Below are 19442 nucleotides of genomic sequence, written 5' to 3' on the forward strand. Positions count from 1 at the left end.
TCTGTCAATGGGCTGCCAAAGTAATGCACTGAACATTTTTATATGTAACATAAATACTTCCGTTTTAAAGATACATTTGAGAAGCATTGTTGAATGTGTTTCAGTTAAACAACTGATATGTCAGAACATAAGTATAAAACTAAAACTAAACTGACAAAATATTCTAGGAAATATCTATTAGGTACCATTTCACATTCAAATATCAAAGTGTAGACCTACCTATACCCACACAAAGGTGTAAATAAAGAACTGACAGATTACATTTCACTGAAATTGAATTTTTATAATTTCGCGTAACAAATAAATACATTGATTGAATTGATTAATTGACGATGTAGTAGAATCTTGTTTTGCGTGTTTACCCTCTTTAACACGGTAAAACAGCTTCACTTATTTTGTCCGCGCTCTACAAGAGTACTTACGGTACTCCATTTGTATAGACACCGCTGACGTCAGAAGACCCGCTGAAATTCAAAGTTAGATGAGGAGAGAGCAAGAAGGTTGCTTCTTGTTTTCTGTCAGTTAGCGTTAACCCATTTTGTACAGAGTGTAGTTTCATACAGTCTTCTTTTCAGGTAAGACAACAAACGACTTGCTCAGCGTGTAAGTTACATTGCTCTGCTAACTCTGTGAAAACGCAAGGCCATTTGTTCTTGCTAAAGTTAGCTTGTTAGGCTAACATTACGCTGTCCAGCTTGAAATGAGCTTGCCAGAGTTGACTCAAAGGTCTCGGAGATAGAAAAGTAACGTTAGCTAATAAAATGAAACTAACACAGGGGTTATTGTGGTGTAGGCAGTGTTAACAAGATAACGTAACTTTGTTTAACGTTAGCTGACTAGCTAGCACAACTTGCAATGAATGTGTGTTTGATTTTGAAAATTGGCTGCAACTGGGCGTTGTCACGTTTCATTTTATGTTGGATAATAAATGACCTTTTTTTTTTATTTATTTAATATTAGTTTTTCCTCTTTCCCGTGTAACGCATCTGACAACTATTTTTACACATTTTAACCAATATTTTTTATGGCTTGGTTAAGAGTTTTTTTTAACCCAAGTTATGTAATGCTAACATTAGCCAGTCAATGAACGTTACGTCCATGACCTGCACTGCTATGAAATCTTTTTATCTGGTTTATAACTTTAACGGGGCAATTTCAGTAAGCAGGTGTTTAGAGTGAGGAGTAACTGCTAAATAAATTGCCATGGCTTGACTCTTGTTTGTTCTAAATTAATGCTGTTGTGATTAGGATTAAGGTTTATTTTCAATAAGAGCTGACTTGTTAAAATACATATCCAGTCTGTAATGTCTCTGTTTGCAGCTCAGTATGGAAGCTGGCGAGGAAAACGGTGGCAACCTCAACTTGAAAAGACAGAGAGCACCTCTGTCAGATTCTGAAGACAATGCCCTCTCCCAATCAGGTTTGTTTTTATTACCAACAATGTGAAGTTTATAGGCATACTATCTGTATCGTATTCACAGCAGTCTTTGCAGTTGTGTACATTTGAGACTTTTGCCCTTTCTATCTGGTGTCTCAGAGGTGAATGATGGCCAGAAGCGGCGGCGTCTGGAGGCCACTGGTCAGGAGAATCGTAGTCCTAAACCATCCTCCTCTGTACGCCGAGCTGAGGTAGAGACAAAGCCAGACACACCCATGGTTCCTTCAGTTCGGTCCCGAGTCCAGCAACTCACCCAGAGACGAGAGGGTAATCCTACATTTTTCTGTTGAAGCAAGCATGCTAATATTTGCAACTTTTTTTATCAATGAGGGTAGACTACTCTTCGCAAACTACACCCCCCAAAATTACCTTACAGTTGCAACGACCCCTCTTTAAAACAGATTCAACAAAACCTCTATGAAGGTAGCTAGGTGGGTATTTTGGCAGGGCTGTTTTATAAGACTGCCTTTGTTTTAGCTAAGGTGGACCTAACAAACAGGAAACCTGGTGTATAAGTGTGCCATTCTGTACATATGAGAGTATTGCAGTGTATTTTACGGTGTTTATTGTACTGCTCAAGATGGTGACATGTCAAGGAAGGGTCAACAGTCAAGCAGTATTATCTGCATGCAAGATAAGGGCTATCGTCCAAGTGCTGATCAATCTGTGTGGAGCTAGTTTGACAGTGTGTTAGACAAATACTATAGTTTGTAACAAGTGCTTGTCGTTTTAGGGGGAGCTCCTCTGGCCCAGCGGTGCCTGTCGGACCCTGGGGCTGGTAGCCCATCAGCCATCCTTGAAAAGGGCTTCAGAAAGCATTGCCTTGGTGAGGATGCAAATGAACGCACACATTCCAAAACCTCAAATGAACGTCAGACTTGTCACTGTTGAATACAGTGAATACAGTTACTTCCTGTTTTCTGTTGTCTATTCTTTTACAGACATTGACATAATAATATCAGGGTTTTCCCTGCCATTGTAAGTCTTTGGTGCAGCACCCGAGCCGTTTTGGACAGCACCTAAGCTAAATTTCTAAAAAATTCCCTTGAGATGAATAAAGTATCTATCTATCTATCTAAATGAATGTGAAATGCGGAAAAAGGATCACACTAACTAAAAGACTTTTCTTCGATGTAATGATTTCAGTTAATCTTTTTTGTGAGTTTAATCTTTTTGATTTCTATTTATTATCTGCTCTAGCTTTTCCAACATTCTAGACATAGATATGGTGATAATAATGGTTCAAAACATGTCAAATTGAAAAAATGTTAAGTGAAAAACATCACATGTTCTTGAGGGAGGAACCCAAAAACCTTCTGCTAAATATGCACAACTAAGTCTTCCACAAACCCAGGGAAGATTAGATTCAACTTTATTGTCATTGTGCAGTGTAAAAGTACAAAGACAGTGAAATGCAGTAACACATTGAAGTCAACAATGAATTATCAAAGACATAGACTAAAACGGTTTCTGGCCTTCAGATCAGACCTGACAGTGGCCAGGGGACCAGGTCTGATGTCAGGTTATAAGACTTGCAAAGTCCTTAATAAAAACAACTAGTGCCTGCATTCCATTAAATAGGAATTCACAACCATCTGCAAGCACAGTGCATTCTCCCATCACATGTGGAGCTCACACTACTGCCAGCACTAATGCGCTGTCAGAGCCAAAGGACTACATATTTACAGGATGTCAACAAACTGTTTTAGGGCCCAACATGGGTGCGTAACCCCATGCCAATAACAGAGAACAGGTAGTGTAGCCCTCTCAAATCCCAACCACCGATTTGCCCTCAGCATCTCATATCGACGCAGACATTTTACTGAAAGACACACTCGTAATCCAGCAATGCTTTTTTTCGGCGCTTCATCTCTTTATTTATTTTTTAACTCACTCGTCCACTGCTGCGCTTTAAATCTCTCTCTCTAGGCCAACTTTAAAATGTGTTAACAAACATTTTTGATAGATAGCTAGCTCTAAACTGGACTAGCTTTACTAACTTTTACTTAAGTCCACTTAACTTGAAGTACACAAACCATACTGCTGCATTATATATAGGAAAAATAGATACGAAATTGGAATTTGGTATTGGCAAAACACTCAATTTTACTTTTTGATTGGGATATTGCTACCAATTTTTATATTTAAATTTGACTTTTTTCTATTTATGTTAGAAAGTGAATTGCTATAATTGTTTTTCCTCCAGGGGAGGGGGAGTTTAATCAGCGACTGGAGCGTTTCAAAGTGTCAGTCTTCCAGGCTTGCCCAGCCACCACACCGAGCTCTGCCGACCCCTCGCCGCGGACCCGCTCCAACTTTGTGTCTGCCATTCACCAGAAACTCCACGGCACCATAGCACCTAGCTCCAAGCAAGCTTCTCGCATGCGCCAGGTTGGTTCACGGGCTTTTTTTCACTGAAACTTATTAGCATTACCTAAATTACATGAATCGACACCATTCTAGCTCTTCAAGTTCTTCTACTTAGATGGGCAAATGAACTCGAGCCTGCTGATATAAATCATTTACAAACATACATATTTGTAATACATTATTTCTGTGAATCTTTAAACGTTAAAATCTTCTAAACTAAAGCTACCAGCACCTGCATTACCCTTAATTATATGAACTTCAAAATCAGTGAATTGATTTGTACTTGTGCTGTTCGTATTCAAATATGTCATTCGATTCTTGGGAGTACCTGTGGAGTTTGTCTGACACGTGACATGGTTTCACTGATCAGGAACGGGAAGAGGAGTTGACCCAGTTGCATATCCATCCAATCAGTGAGAATGCCTGGCTGAAAAGGAGCAGCTCTGATCCCTCGTTATCTCAGGTGGGTTTGTGATCATGATATTATGCCTGATATTGAAGTAGATGTGGTTGATTTGGCTCAGAAATATAGTTAGACTCACTCAATTATTGACTGTTTTCAGCATTTCTCCAATGCGAGAAGTGGCTATATTATTCGAATACCAGGCAGTTTCATTCTTGGATAGCCATTAAGAGAGATATTTTGCTTTACCCTTTCAGTGTTTAGAACTGCTTTTGGCTTCCCTCTGTGGCGTTCAACTAAACACAAAAAGATGACAAAGTGCTGGATTAAACTCAACCAAGTATCTCTTTAAGTGACATATGATGGTTATTACATTTACAAATAGGATGTCCTCTTTGTCTGGCATACAGTATGTTTAGTATAGTAACAGATCAAAGAAAGCTCTACTTTTTGTGTGTGGATGTAATGTTTTGTTTAGTGAGCAATTTCCCAAGTTTGTTGGATTTTCTTACACACCAGTTTGTGTAAACATTATCAGAGATGGACCCCTCCTGGCCCCTCACCTAACTCCTCCTGGGTTCCTAGATCTAGAGGGAGAGTTCATTGGCCTCCTATGCAGCCCTGGGATGTGAGTCTGTGACCAAATAACCCCTCTTTGTGGTCACTGTTGTGCTTTGACATATGGCCAATACATGGAGCCACCAGAATGGGTAGTATTGACTTGGGCAGTGATAAGCAATCAATTCGATAACAGAACAAGGCAAATATCAGCATGCAGAGTATACAGAAGTATACTACTTTTGTTGGCAGAATTAACCATTTACGTGGCTCCATATGTTTGTCTTTTTAGAGGAAGGAAGTTCACGTCTTAAATAGTGCACATATTTAAGTCTGGTGTGGTTTCGGGGAAATTGACTGTTCAGACAAAGGATTATCTTTTCCCTTCACACGTCATGAACAGTAGAGAACCTTAACCGTCTCATTTAAGATAAACATCACAAATTAACTTTGTTTCATGTATTTTATTGAAATGATATCACCCATGTAATGTACAGGGTTAACTCTATGTATTAGTCACCTTAGAAAACATTTGACTATTCAGCTTAACTCTACCTTGACATTAATTGCTCTACTCCACTGGTTATAATGGCTGGTTTTTTTTGTTGGCACTCAGGGTTTGCAATTTAGTTTTGAGTTTTAATATATTGTTTTATTTGCTTGTGTGCTATAGGATTCTGCCCCCTTTTAATTTTTACAGTTTCTCTGGTTGTTGGGCACATGACCTAAATCACGATAATAACTGCAAGATGCAGTATTGCATTACTTTTCTTTAAGTTTTGGTTGCATTCACTTTGATTACATTACGATAATAAACATCAAATATATTGTTGCTTCCAGCAGATAGATGGTGATGCTGAGATGAAAGATGGCAGCTTCATTGAAGCTCCCACATCATGTGCAGAGAAGGAATCTTCAGATGGGAAAGGTAAGACTTTTGACACCACAGTGGCTTTCCCTCATACTGTCCTCATCAACACATTCTGTTTCTGTAGTTTAGAGAATTGGGTCAATACACACCAGGACTTTAGTCGTCAGACTGTAGCAATAGAAGTAGGAATGTCCTTAACTGATCTAGTGCCTACTGTTAAAATAGTAATATCCCTCCCAAACATTGATGCAACTGATCCACATTAAATGGTGGCTAAAATGGAAGTACCACCATTTTATAAACCTGTTTCTAGCAGCTAGAACAATATAATATAAAGTAACTACTCTAAGAAACTGCTGTTGTGGTCATCTACACTTAAGAAGTGATGTGTAGTTACATTCTGATGTTACTTTTAAAGTAATGATCCCAAAAAGTCCCACGGTAAGATATACAGACTTTCATTTTAAAATGAAAAAGATGAAAGAAGATTATTGTTGTATCACAACAATAATTGGCCCTAGGTTTAACTTTTTACTTTTAACAATTAATATCAGGATAGAAAAAGTGTGATTTGTGCCCCCCTATTTTTAACTGGGAGTAGAATAGCAGCAAGTACAAAGAGAGTTGGCACACATTTCTATAATTCAGTCCTTGCATTCTGTTATGTTTTTGTTAATTTGTGTTTTTTCACAATACAATCAGTATCTTACACTAAAGTTTTTAAAGAGCTTTTACACCTTTTATATAAATGAGTAGATATAAATTCTTAGTACTTGCTTTAAAGCGTATGCATGAAACTTCGGTAGCCTAGTATTAAGATGTGAGACTACTTCTTCAACAGGTGAAAGGGCCCCCAGTGACACTGAAGCATCTGTAGAGATTAAAACCTCTAATGAGGGGCAGCAGCACATGAAATGCAAGGAGCAAAACGCTTATCGAGGTGATGACATCAGGGGGGAGAAAGAGTACAAGGCTTCAGTTGCAAATGAAGAGGAGCAGCTAGGGAATCGACGACCACACACCCAGACTGTATTGAAGTTGTCTTTTAGCGAGGATCAGAGTTTCTCCAAAGCACCTTTTGGTGAGGACCAGAACATGTCAGAGTTGCCTACAGGTGATGAGCAAAGCTTGCTAGACTCAACTCATGCAGAGGAGTCAAACATGAAGGAAACAGTTGAGGTTTCCATAGTAGCTGAACAGGACAAGTTTGAGGTGTTTTCATTTGAAGACATTGATGGTTCTACATTCAGTGAAGAGGGAATTGAGCCTTCAACAGATGAGGAGTCAAGGTCGTGGAGATATCCTCAAGACAAGGTGTGCAAGGAGGAAAATGTGTCTGTTAAAGAGGAGGAAAGGGAGTTGGAGTCATCAAGATTGGAAAAGGAGAATAGAGTCAGTGTTTCAGATCACAGTGAACCGTCAGACATCCTGGATGGTGAATGTGAATTGGGCGACGTGTCTGCTGAGATTGCTGGCTCCTCTGAAATGCAAGAAGATAAGAAACCTAGACCTGACGAGGATGAGTCAGAAAGCTGTTTAGATGCCTCAGTGACACCTCAATCTAATTTAAACCGAGACCAAGGGAACACAAAGTCATGTGAAGGATTTTCTGCGATGAAACTAAACCAGAAAGACACAAGAGCATGTACTCATAGGAAGGATATGAGGCAACAGTCAAAGGCGATCCAGAAAGTCAATACAAAAGACATGGATTTCAAGTCAGACAGAAGAGGCCCAAGTACCAGAGTGAAACAAACGGAGGCATCTCCTCTTGCAAATGTTGCTCTGGCTCTAAAAGAAACACAGATGGGGTACACAGAACTTGAAAGAAATATCAAACATTTAGCAAAACCTAAGGTAGAGGCTGAATCATCAGACATTGATGGAAAGAGTTTGACAGAGGTCCGGGTATCGGATCACCTTTTGGAGAGAGAGGAAATGGAGCAAGATGCAGTATATGATAGGCAGGCTGTTGTAGATGGGCTGACAGGAGAAACTCGCAAGGCAGAGGGAGGAGCAAGCTCAAAGAAAGTCACTTTTATCCTGGAGCCTGAGCTAATCAATGACTCAACCCTGTCTGAGGCCAGTACCTCCATGGAGTCCAGGGCAGAGACAAGTATGTCAGGTGAGATCAGTAAGAAGGTGTAGGTGTGAGCTCCTGAAGACACCTTAGGAGAAGTGGCGTACATGGGTGAAATAGTTTGTTGGTAGGACAAAAATCACTGGTAAACTCATTAAGAGCAGCATGTTTTCAAAATCACAGGGTGACCAAAGGTTTGAACATGCTTTGTCACACTGCACACATGGTGTTCATAGAGGTTTGTATGGCTTTCTCTTTTACTTGAACATAAACAGAAATAATGTGTATAATCTATAATTTTTCATCTTAAGTGTGTTGGGAAGTATTTATCTTGACACAAGTAATAAGTAGAGAGACCAATATGGGGCCACAAGCAAAGTTGGTATTGCACAGGTGTACTAAATGGGACTGAGCGTGAACCTGAAACAAGAGGGATAGTGCCCATCTGTTGGTTTTCTTCATTATAACACTTAGTTGTCTGGGACCTCAGCAGCCATCTACCTATTGTTGAAAGTGAAGTCCTTATTGTTTAGCTTTCATCTGTTAGTGAATGTCTTTTTTTTTAACAGATGCTGAACTGAGCTCTCATGATGAGACCAACACCGTTGAAATGATTGACCAGATGTTCGAGGAGGTGCTGGAATATGCTGGAAGGATGGAGGAGGAGAGGGGGGATGAAGACACTGAGGATCACGACAGTGGCATTGGCGTTTTCTCTGGAGACAAAGATAAGCTGGACACAGAGTCTGAGAAGGAGAAAAGTGAAGAAGTGGAGTCTAAAGCGGAAGAATGTGATGAGAGCAAGACGCTTGAAAGCAACAGAGATGAGCTGCTGACTTTTCCTCCCAGCGGCATCCTCTCTCCTCTCAGCAAGTCTGTGGAGGCTGTGGTCACCCCTCTGGTAAGTTACATTTATAACTTAGTTGTCTATAAACGAGTTCCTTTTAGGGGAGCTTTCTTATAAATTCAGAACCTGTAAAAATATTTAATCTTCTGTATTCTACCAACAGCGACTGGCAGTGAGCCAGGAGTCCAATCCTCCCTCTCTGCTCTTGACTCCAGAAGAGACTACCACCCCTCTTGCTGAATCTGCTCCTCTATACAGGTGATGACATCAGAGACAAATTCTGTTTGGAATAAACCAAGATGAAGTTCTGTCTTGAATCATCGTGTGTGTGTGTGTGTGTGTGTGTGTGCTTCCCGCGACCGGCTCTGTAGCAAAGAGCGGGCGCTTATGTTTGTTTCAAAATGTATTAATATTGACTTGACGCATGTGCAAATTCGACACGGCACATCATTGGGTTCCAAGCAATAAAAAAAAATTTTAAAAAAAAAGTAGATCAGATGAACGGTTTTTGAGATATGTGAAGGACAAACAGACAGAGATTCTTTGCTTTATAGTTAGACAACCAATAAACGTATATCATAACATCCCAAAATAACCAAAAGAGTGATATCAGGTGCTTTAAAAGATACAAATCAAATGTTAGACCATAAGCCTTAATAAAGCTATGATTGTACATCATTGTATGGGACTAGATAGGATATGATAATGTTTTTACCTTCCTTAAAGGCTGCATCGTATTTCAATCACGCAATTCTATGAACATGTCATACCGTCATTATCTTCATATGACAAATTAGTGTTTCTTAAGAGTCAGTAATAATTCTCAATTTGTGGGTAGATTGTTAACATCCTTAATTTGACTGTGTAGTTGATTGGTACTCTCACATGTCTGTAATTTGGTTTTGGTTTGTTCTGTGATTTACAGTATTGATGCCTACCGCACACAAAGACAGAAAAAGCTGCCCATCATTCAGAGTGTCACTCCTCAGAGACGAGCTCCAGAGAAGTCCCAACCACAACCCTTAGTCAACACCAAGGAGAAAATCGCGGTGTGTAGCACTGTTTACAACAAAACCAACCTATTAAGTGTTGTTGTTAATCAACGAATTTCATAGTAGGTCAATCAGTTTTCAGGATGAGATCTAACTATGTATATACTCTTATTACATGCTATTTAGTCTAGGTTGACGACGTTTCACTTCCGGGATTGTTCAGGTGCCCAATGTCCCTAATTGTAAGGCCAGATGTCTGTCCCCTTCCTCTGTCTCTGTGTTGGCGTTCTAACCTCTGGTGGATTTGTGAGGACTATGGTTAACTGCTCCTCAGATCTCTGCAGGGTAAATCCAGACAGCTAGCTAGACTATCTGTCCAATCTGAGTTTTCTGTTGCACGACTAAAACTACTTTTGAACGTACACATGTTCCACCAAAAAATGTTCCTTCATGAGGCTACGTTTTTCTTCCATCCCGGGATGCTGTGTGGACTAGCCAGACCCTCCTCCGCAGCACTGTGGAGGAAGGTCTGGCAATACGAGACTACATGCTATTAATCCAGTTAATTTTAAATGTAAACGGCACTGCAACCACAACCTTGCATATTGCCCTGTGTTTGTCCAGGCTCTGAATGAAGAAGCAGGGAAGCTGCAGTCTGTGATCAGCCAGACCCTGCAGGCTCTGAGCTGCTGTACTGATGAGGAGCATGGACGCGGCTCACTGGAGGAGGCTGAAGCTGAGAAATTGCTGTTGGTCTCCTGTATGTACAACAAGATTTTTGGTTTAATGGTCCGATCTTTGCCTACCATAGACAGAAAGCCACTATTTCATTTTTATAGAAAAGGTTGCCTTTTTAAAATAATTTACATATAGTTGATCAATAGTATGAACGAATAACAACAATATTAACAAATACACATGCGTACGTTTCTGTTTTCTTAATACAAATAACACCTCTTTTCCAAAGCCGGACTAATTGTATTCGAAGCATGAGAGTATTTTCTCAATTTTTATAATCTTTATGTGTTGCTTATTATTTTGTGATGTATTGTCTGTTTTAGGTGAGAAACGCTCTGCCCTTCTGGCCGAGGTGGCCAGACTGAGGGAGGAGAGGAAATCGGGAGATGCAGCAGGAGAGGACAGGGAGGATGTTTCCCAGCAGGCCTGCAGAGGGACTGTCGGTATCACAAACATCCAGCTGCCTCTTAAGGTGGAATTTGTCTGCTCCTCACACAACCGCACAGGTAGCACAGCAAGGAAACATTTCTACTGTTTTTATTTTTTGTTTTAATTTTTAACTCGTATTAAAGGCATACTGAGCAGCATATTCCTAAAAAAAAAAAAACGACCCACTTAAAGTGTGCGGCAGTGACTGTATCTACAGAGACCCTGCCCTCTTCCTGTATTTTATATATAATAAAGAAAATACTTTGGAGAAAGAACATTCTAAGACCAGGGATTTATTTGCTCGGACCGACGATGCAATGGAACTGTCACTGAAAGGTATCTAAGCATACCTAACCGATAAAACTGACTGAGGTGCATCGTCGTTTCCAAAGGTCTCCTTTTGCGTGACCAGACTACAAAGCAACCGCGGAGTTTTCAAACCAAAACTGGGTGAGCAGAGTTTCCAAATTTCTCAGTTTTAGAGGTTCGGAATCGACAAAGTGGAGGCACGGCTTAAAACGTATTAGTATAGATGTAGCCTGTGTGTTTACGAACACCAACTGGCAATTGCTGCTTAGTATACCTTTAACATCTTGATGCATTTGTGTGATGTCAATTAAAACCTATTTTAAAATTCAGGGCATAACACAATTGTAGTGGTTGACATTAAAAGGACTTTAAAAGGATTGAGTTGTTTATGTAACACTTTAGGTCGGCCGAGTCACTACTTCTTCGTCCTGATCCGCTACGGGCCCTGCAACATTGTCGCCACCCCGCTGGCCACGGCTGCTAATGCTCAGAATGGAGACACCATCTCCTTCCCTACTTCTGTCACTCTGTAAGCTGGTTTGTGGTTACTTCTTTTGATAAATCTAATGCACTGCTCCTGGTACAAATGTTCTGCATTTACATCTTATTTTCTTTTTCTGAATTGACAGCATATGTTTTGTTTTTTTCGTAATAAAACCCATTTCAATCAGTAAAACTGTTGGTTTTCGTTGTCTGTATTTATATTTTGTGAAAAAAATTAACGAATGGTCACATCCAGACAACTTTAGGACACTCTATTTGTGCACTTCTATCTTTTTCCATTAGTTTCATGTGCAGGTTCTAAAATATGATTTTGCTCCCTTGCCCTTTGGGTTTGAAGATACTTATGACTGTGTCAATGTGATCATTCCAGTGGGAATATATAGATTATTGCATATAATATAGTTTGGTCTCCTTGATATTTCAGGAAGGATATCCGCTCACACTTCGAGATTGATGTGGAAGTCTACAGCCTGGTGAGACAAAACATTTGACATTTTGACGTGCAGTTCTTAATTACCTATTCATTCAAATACTAATTGGAATAAAATTATCGAATAGCTAAGGGTTTGGGGTTGCACATTCCAGAAGATTTTTTTCTCCATTGTAACCTCTATGTTCCCTAACTGACACATGGGAGTATGCCAGTATTGGCAGCATGGTAGTTAGCTTATTGTTTATGTTAGCTGGCATGTTGTAACAGAAATGTATGCTTTGCTGATCAGTGAGGTAGCTGAAGAGGATTGTTTGCAATCATGCTAGTTGTCTTAACAAGTTGTTTGGTGCATTAAGCATTGCAGCGCACTGTTAGAGCTGATGTCATTTGTGGATTTAAATGTGTGTTTGTGCCATCTAGTCCCACACTTCAGGTAGTAACTGCAGCGTGGACCGGACCACCACCAAGTCACGGGTACGTCGGTAGGCCAAATAATGAGCCAGCTGTTTATTCATCAATGACAGTCTAATTCATTTATGTTGTCTTTACGTACTCAGGTCACGCCAAGAAAGCTTCTGAACACTATCACAGTGAGTTTCCAGTTTTTATTTAATTCACATTTATTATAGTGTGTGTTGCTGTTTTTCACCTCTCACCTAAAGCTTTTCTTTTGTTTTCAACAGAGATCCAGTAACAGCCTAACATGTAAGTTGAGTTTTATTTTGGTCCGTATTTGTTATAGTACAAGGAGGCTGAATTTTCCCGTTTTACTTATCTCTACACTCACTCTGGAATGTAGCTAGTAAATGTTTAGAAAACTTTTGGAGGCAATTCTATTTTACCAAATAAACTCACTGGCCATAACAGTCATGCATATTGCTGACTGAATTTTTATGAGTTTTTATTCTGCGCTTCTTTGTCCTTCAGCTGGTGCTCTTCCTGCTCTCAACACTCGTCGCTCCAGCAACTTTTGTCTGGTGGGCTCTCATAAGATCACCTTAGCCTCACTGGGACACAGCAAGTTCCCTCTGGATAAGGTATGTCCCTCTGGACACTGTTTTTGCCATCTTCAGGAATTAAAAGTTGTGATACACAGCTGTCTTACTCTGGCCCAGAAGATTGTGTCTGCTGCTGAATTATGTACCATTTATACCAGTTTTGTTAAAAGGATTGTTGGACAGTTGAGTACTTTTAATAGTTAATACCAATAGAAACTACTGCAAACTTCCAGTCATCCCAAGTCCCAGCCATGTCAACTTGGATATCTTTGTCAGTTTAGCAAGTAAAAAATAACACTTCATGAATGCAGTTTGGATTATTCTGTACGTACAGACATGTACATTTTGGGGTAATTGTTAATTGAATGATAGCATTCAAAAAGGAAAAGCATGGCCCATGTAATGCATCCACTGTCACCAGGGTTTGCACCTCTCTGTGCATTTCATTTTTGACCTCCAGTGCTGACTGACCAGAGAAGAGGCGCAGTGCTACAGGCACCACTTCACACCCCTTTGGTGCTTTCATTATTCTGTTAGAAGTTTCTACATATGGGTGGGCTCACTGGTGATGTAACTGTGTGCCCTTTCTTGTCTGCCTCCCTCCCTCCCCCTCTCTCTGTCTTGCTTCCTCCACTCAGATGAAACTTGAAGGCAAAATCAGGAGGCTGCTGGGAGATGAATTTCAGGAAAAGGTTTCACTCTTCCACAACATTGGCAGCCCTTTGCCTCTCACCGGTTACCTCTGCAAAAACTAACCTAGTCTCTGACTCATGATTTCAGTCATACAAATTTACCACAGCCTCAGTCTTGATAGTATTTGCATTACAACCCTAATCTACCGTTTTTCAATCTCATCTCAAAACTCAGTACATTGTTTCTCTGCAACATTTCATTTTGGATTACATGATGTCCTAGATGGAAATGGCAGCATAGAAACTACACTTTTAATCAATTATCAGTAGTTTACCTGTTGTACAAGAAGAATTTCAGTCCAAAATGCAGTATGTACCATGGTGTAACCTATTCATAATGACGCTGTATATCTAACAGGTCTAAATGAAATCTCGTAAAAGTCGCAGTTGGATTTCAGGTAGTTTCTTTACAAAAATGGATGATGAGCATGTTGGAATGAAATTCTTAAAAAATACAGTTTTCTGCTTCTTGCTTCTCTCTTGCTTTTCTGTTTCTTGCTTCTCCACATCTTTTTCCACATCATAACCAGTTTAACCGTGTGTCCCCTCCCTCTCTGGACTGCAGGTGCCTTTTCTCTCACCTCTAGAGGGCAACATCTACCTACGACTGGACAGCGAAGGCCACTCTAATGTACAGCACCAAGGCTTCCTGGTCAGTAATGTGATGTCGCTTATTTTCAAAACAATTTTAAGTTACTTTTATCCAAAGCAACTTACAATAAGTGCATTCAAACGTGGGTACAACTTCAAGAAGTTGAAGAATCATGCAAGTACATCAAATTCATCAAATATGCCAATCTACTTCAGGTGCTACATTTGAAGAAATATGCATTATATTATACATTGTATAGACATATTTTTATTTTATAAGCCAAGGTGCAGCCAAGACCGCGAACAGTTGTGACTTTGTAGAGTGGTAGGTAGCTGGGCCCACTTTGTAGGTAGTAGATTGGCAGTAGCAGAGCGTAGTGGATGTAGGATGGGCTTTAGTCATTCACAGTACAATAGTCAAGTACCAGTGTCTTGAATCAGATTTTAGCAGCCATCGGGAGGCGGCGCAGAGGGCCTGGTGTAGTGTGGAGAACTTGACTAGGTTTAAGACCAGCTGGGCTGCTGCATTCTTGATGAGCTCCAGACGTTTGATGGCACATACAAGAGCCAGGAGCGAGTTGCTGTAGTTTACGCGTGAGATGACCAGAGCCTGGACCAGGCCATGTATCCTTAGGATGTTGTGGAGATTGAATCTTCAGGAGCGAGTTAGCGCAGGGATGTTGGCAGCAAAAGACGGCTAGTCATCCAGGGTCCTTGCAGTCCGAGTCGAGGGACACCACAGATTATTCAGTAGCGTTGAAGAGGTCACAGACCGGAGAGGCCTTTCCTGAAACAAAGAGCTGCTCAGTCTTGCCAAGGTTCAGCTTCAGGTAGTATATCTCAGATATCTGAGAGATGTCAACCCAGGTTACAGAACGTCTCTGCTTGTCTAGTTAACAAGCAATTTAGTGTCGTACTGACTTTAAATCTTAACAGGATTGAAGAATTGATTTTGTCATTATTGCTTAAACATGTCCGTATCTTAAAACACACATCCAAGAGGCAAATTTACACCCATTGGAAATGTAGCTTCTGTCTTTGCTAAACTTTGAACAGTTTTTTTTTACTAATCAAAACAGATAGGACAGACCTTTTTTAGGGTTGCAACTAACGATTATTTTCATAGTCTATTAATCTGTCAACTAATGGATTAGTTGTTTGGAATATAAAATGTCAGAAGATGGTGAAAAATGTAAATCAGTTTCCTCAAATGTCTTGTTTTGCCCACAACTCAAAGATATTCAGTTTACTGTCCCAAAGGACAGAAGAAACTAGAATATAATATTCACATTAAGAAGCTGTATTCAGAGAATTTTTATCTTTATATAAAATCTTTATTTTAATCGATTATCAGAGTAGTTAATTAATTTAATAATTGACAACTAATTGATTAATCTTTGCAGCTCTAGACCTTTTCTCCTAGATGTATTAAAACAAATGTTTCAAAGTTTATTTTCGCTGCTTTTACTTGCAATAAATTCCCTGTTTTTCTGGATCTGTTTCCAGACGATGTTTGAGATGATCAGTGGATACGGTGTGTGGCATCGCAGATATTTTGTTCTGGTTGGATGCAACATGTACTACTGGAACCACCCCAATGACCAAGAAACTAAGGTATGGATAGACTAAAAGACAGACTTGCAGACTAAGTCACCAGGTTACTTTTTATAGCTGTAATTCTGTTTTAACCTCCCAGGAAGCAGAGGGCAGCATTTCTCTGTCCAGCTCCCCCTGTCAGTGTGTGAGGCCTGTGAAGAGGGACTCGTGTGCTCGACCTTTCACCTTTGAGCTGGTGAGCAACATCCAAGAGCAGCAGGACACCAGCCAGGACGCCTTGGCCAGGTAAGGTTAAATAAAAGTGAAACGCCATCAAAAATTAGATCTGTGGGAGTTACTGAAGTGTAAATACACTACACTTATTTTAGTTTTATGAGAGCCTCAAAACTGGTCTCAGGATTATTTTTTTATGGTGTTCATGGATAATAATCAACTTACTTTCCCTCTGTGAAATCCAGACCTCCCGTTTGTTAAGGCACAAATTGTTTAAAATGTTGGCCAGTATAGAGTAAGACTCTTCATTTATCATGACAACCTGTTTAAATGTATTTGACAGTTGTGTTTACAGTAAGCATGAAGCATGTTGCTTTTCTGGCTGCAGCCAACTAATGATGTCACAAAGGGTGTTTTACTTTTGACAGTTGATGGAAAACGCCTTCTGTGACATCAGTAATTGGGTTGTGTCTAGAAATGAACTTATATCACATTTTACATTGGGTGCCACTGGATGTGGTCTTAATTGGGAGGAAAAAGTAGAGAAAGCATCAGTAGTTGTCTTGTCCTTGATTTTCCTGTAAGTTTACCAAAGTAGGACACTTTAATACTCAACTCTGTTTCAACAGACTCTGTAGCATCTAGAACAGACAAGTCTGGCTTCTTCAACAGTTCTTACAATGCTGATGGGTGTTCTTCTTCTTCAGGTTTTCAGCTGACACCAAACAGGAGAGCTTGGACTGGATTGAGAAACTCAGTCAAGCTCTTTTGGACTTTCACACATGGAACCGAACATCAGCAACCCAAACGGAGAGTCAGCAGTCAAACACGTCCATCAGTGGGACCCTGAGGGAGAGCATACTGTAACTACATCACTAAGCCAACATATCTACTCACATGTGATCTCAGTTTCTGTTGCCTGGGATCCATGAAATCACTGTGGGAGCAGCTTTTAAGTTGCAGGTAGATGAACTGACATCAGGGTTTAGAGTCTTTATTTCAGTGCTGCAGGAGATCAGCGTCTTCTTTATAGGTTCTGTTTTACAGTCAACCAGGCAAAACGTTATACATCTCACATTGATTTTTCTTTTTGGGAGACATCTTTTTGATTTTCATACTATTGTTTATTTCTTTTAATCAGAATCCAATCATTACTGTTGGTTTTCACTTTTTTTTATTTGCTCAGTAAGGGTTGCCATTTCTTTGTCATGATTTTGTGGAAAAAGGTTTTATTTTGGCTTTTTCTATGGCAATCAGCTGCTTTAGCCTTTGTTGGCAATATTTGGTCACTTTCCTTAGCTAAGGTGAAACTTGTAGCTTATATATTTTTGAGATAATTTACTCATGTATTTAGAATTAAACTGGAAGGATAAACACATTTAAATAGATTATATAGATACTAATAAATATTGAAGGAGGTGGAAATATTTAACTCTACTAAACTAATGTAGAATGAGAATGTATTTGAAATGGCAGGAAACACTACAAATCATTAAAATATAGAAGGAATGCTAGGTAGTGTTGGAATGGGAGCCTTTCATACTCGGACAGACAGTATCTGATTCTGTTGGGTAAAATAGGTTTTTGATCATCTGCCCGATCAATCTGTCAGGTGGAAGCAAGCTTTTGTTCCACTGAACCAAAAGTTATGTGGCTGTTATGTCTCTAAAATGCGATAGAACCACACTTGACTATCTCTCTTGTCATTGCAACATGTCACTGGCATCTTGGGAGTTTCACTTCCTACCCAGTGGCCTGCAGTGTTAACTTATATTCCTAACAACATAATTTGGGTTACTGCACAAAAAAAAAACACATTTACATATCTTAAAAAAAAAAAAATATTAGAGAACTGGTAATGGAAGAGAGGGAACTGTAGTGATGCTGCTACAATGAATGTAGTCTGTTCTGTCTGATGTCCTGTTCTTTTCCATGTATTTCCACATATTAGTTTGTCACTTTGTTACAAATGTTATTCATGTGAACTCTCATTCTATGCACTTAATCAAAGGTACCAATTAAATAAATTGATTGAAATGGCTACAATAACAGTTTACATTTATGGACTTATTATGGACCAATCAGTCAGGGGTTTGTATGCAAGTGCTGGTACAAAGGCTAATAAGTCTAATTTATGACTCATCAGCATTAGATAATATCCTGTTGATACTTTTAATTAATAGAAAACCTGTTAAAATCAGTGCACAGATTTCTAACAAGTGTCCTGGCCTACTAGATTGAATGGGTTTAAATACTTTCCATCCCTCAGTCGGCACACTCTTCTCCTGTACAGGCATGTATATGCACATATAAAGGAATGTAAAAGTGTGGCTGGTGGAACCCTAGATCTGCTATACATACAGAGCCTGGGAGAGTCTGGCAGGAAGGCAGCTCAGGTCAGGAATGTCATACAGGAAGTGGTCTAGAATTAGACTTCCTGTTCGTCCCCTAGCTCCTCTGGGTGGAAGCGCTGCTGGGTGTTGGAGATCAAGGTGATAACAACGGGTGTGGGGGGCAAGACACAGTTGTTAACAGCATTAGTATACCCTGGGTGGTGGTACAGTACACTGGACTTCTATGGGTTTGACAACTTTCAAAGCTTTGGCTGATTATATGGCAATACGTAGTACGCAGTACGTACGTTTATTGCACATGGAACTTGTAAACATGTTCCCCAATTAATTATGCAGATCTGTTGACTTAAAAACTAACCCAAATGTCAACATGTTATTCAATCTGTCCAGTTTTTCGGTGATTAGATTTTGTTAAATCTTCGTATGCACAATTGAAAATGTTGGTCTAGATGGTGGTGCTAGAGATTAGCAGGTTACCATCGTCTGGGGATCAAGGACCATGGAGGCCTAAAGGTTAAAGAAGTGAGCTTGTAACCGGGAGGTTGTCGGTTCAATCCCCAGACCGACCAGAAAAGTGAAAGAGCAGTGCTTGTCCGTCCCTCATTACCCTCGAGCAAGTTAATAATAAAACTACCACCCCTGCTCAGGGGTGAGCAGGCCAGCAGATCAGACTGTGGTTGTACTGGATCAGACTGTGGTTGTACTGGGCAGCTTCCAGGTATGAATGTGGAACTGTGTGAATGTGACAGGTCGTCGTTGCAAATGAGAAGTTGTTCTCAATTGACTTACCTGGATAAATAAAGGTAAAAGAAAAGGACATCGCAGTTAAATCCCATATCAATGTGACCAGCAGTTGGCAACACATTTTGCTCTGGATCAGGTGTTGAATGGACTTTGTAAAAAGGTAAAAAAGTTACGTAAAAGTCAATTGTCTGGATGCTAGACTTGCAGACAGCTGTGAATGCAGATTGTTAGATCTACAGCAGAGGGAGTGACTGAGCAGAAACACATGGAGGGGGAAGAAATTCCTGACTGCAGTGAGCCTCACTGTCGGTGTGACTAGAG

General features: G+C 40.0%; 1 protein-coding gene across 6 annotated transcripts; it reads left to right on the plus strand.

Annotated features, from left to right (window-relative positions):
- The first annotated feature begins 451 nt into the window (after positions 1-451).
- Positions 452-18072, plus strand: anln2 (anillin, actin binding protein 2). Of its 6 annotated transcripts, none has more exons than XM_078257986.1 (24): positions 452-603; positions 1321-1420; positions 1538-1705; positions 2172-2264; positions 3645-3829; positions 4179-4271; positions 5610-5697; positions 6482-6754; positions 8290-8621; positions 8731-8825; positions 9493-9616; positions 10184-10319; positions 10621-10803; positions 11438-11564; positions 11964-12012; positions 12393-12446; positions 12530-12562; positions 12656-12677; positions 12900-13009; positions 13609-13662; positions 14228-14314; positions 15760-15867; positions 15950-16095; positions 16731-18072. In XM_078257986.1, exons 2-24 carry the CDS (start codon positions 1327-1329, stop codon positions 16888-16890), a joined length of 2814 nt encoding a protein of 937 aa, XP_078114112.1. In that variant the 5' UTR covers positions 452-603; positions 1321-1326; the 3' UTR covers positions 16891-18072. The 6 variants fall into 6 exon arrangements, with proteins under 6 accessions (XP_078114112.1, XP_078114111.1, XP_078114114.1 ...); XM_078257985.1 differs by having other exon boundaries at positions 452-575; XM_078257988.1 differs by having other exon boundaries at positions 452-575; positions 6482-6721.
- Positions 18073-19442: the final 1370 nt, after the last annotated feature.

This window comes from Sander vitreus, chromosome 8 (assembly GCF_031162955.1).
Source record: "Sander vitreus isolate 19-12246 chromosome 8, sanVit1, whole genome shotgun sequence".
In the NCBI taxonomy this organism is placed as follows: domain Eukaryota; kingdom Metazoa; phylum Chordata; class Actinopteri; order Perciformes; family Percidae; genus Sander; species Sander vitreus.

Excerpts from the sequence above, each read along its gene's own strand:
- anln2 (XM_078257986.1), top strand. The coding sequence starts at position 1,327 with ATGGAAGCTGGCGAGGAAAACGGTGGCAACCTCAACTTGAAAAGACAG. Across the intron at positions 3,830-4,178 it reads AAGCTTCTCGCATGCGCCAG|GAACGGGAAGAGGAGTTGAC; the intron begins GTTGGTTCACGG and ends TTCACTGATCAG. Across the intron at positions 6,755-8,289 it reads CATGTCAGAGTTGCCTACAG|ATGCTGAACTGAGCTCTCAT; the intron begins GTGATGAGCAAA and ends TTTTTTTAACAG.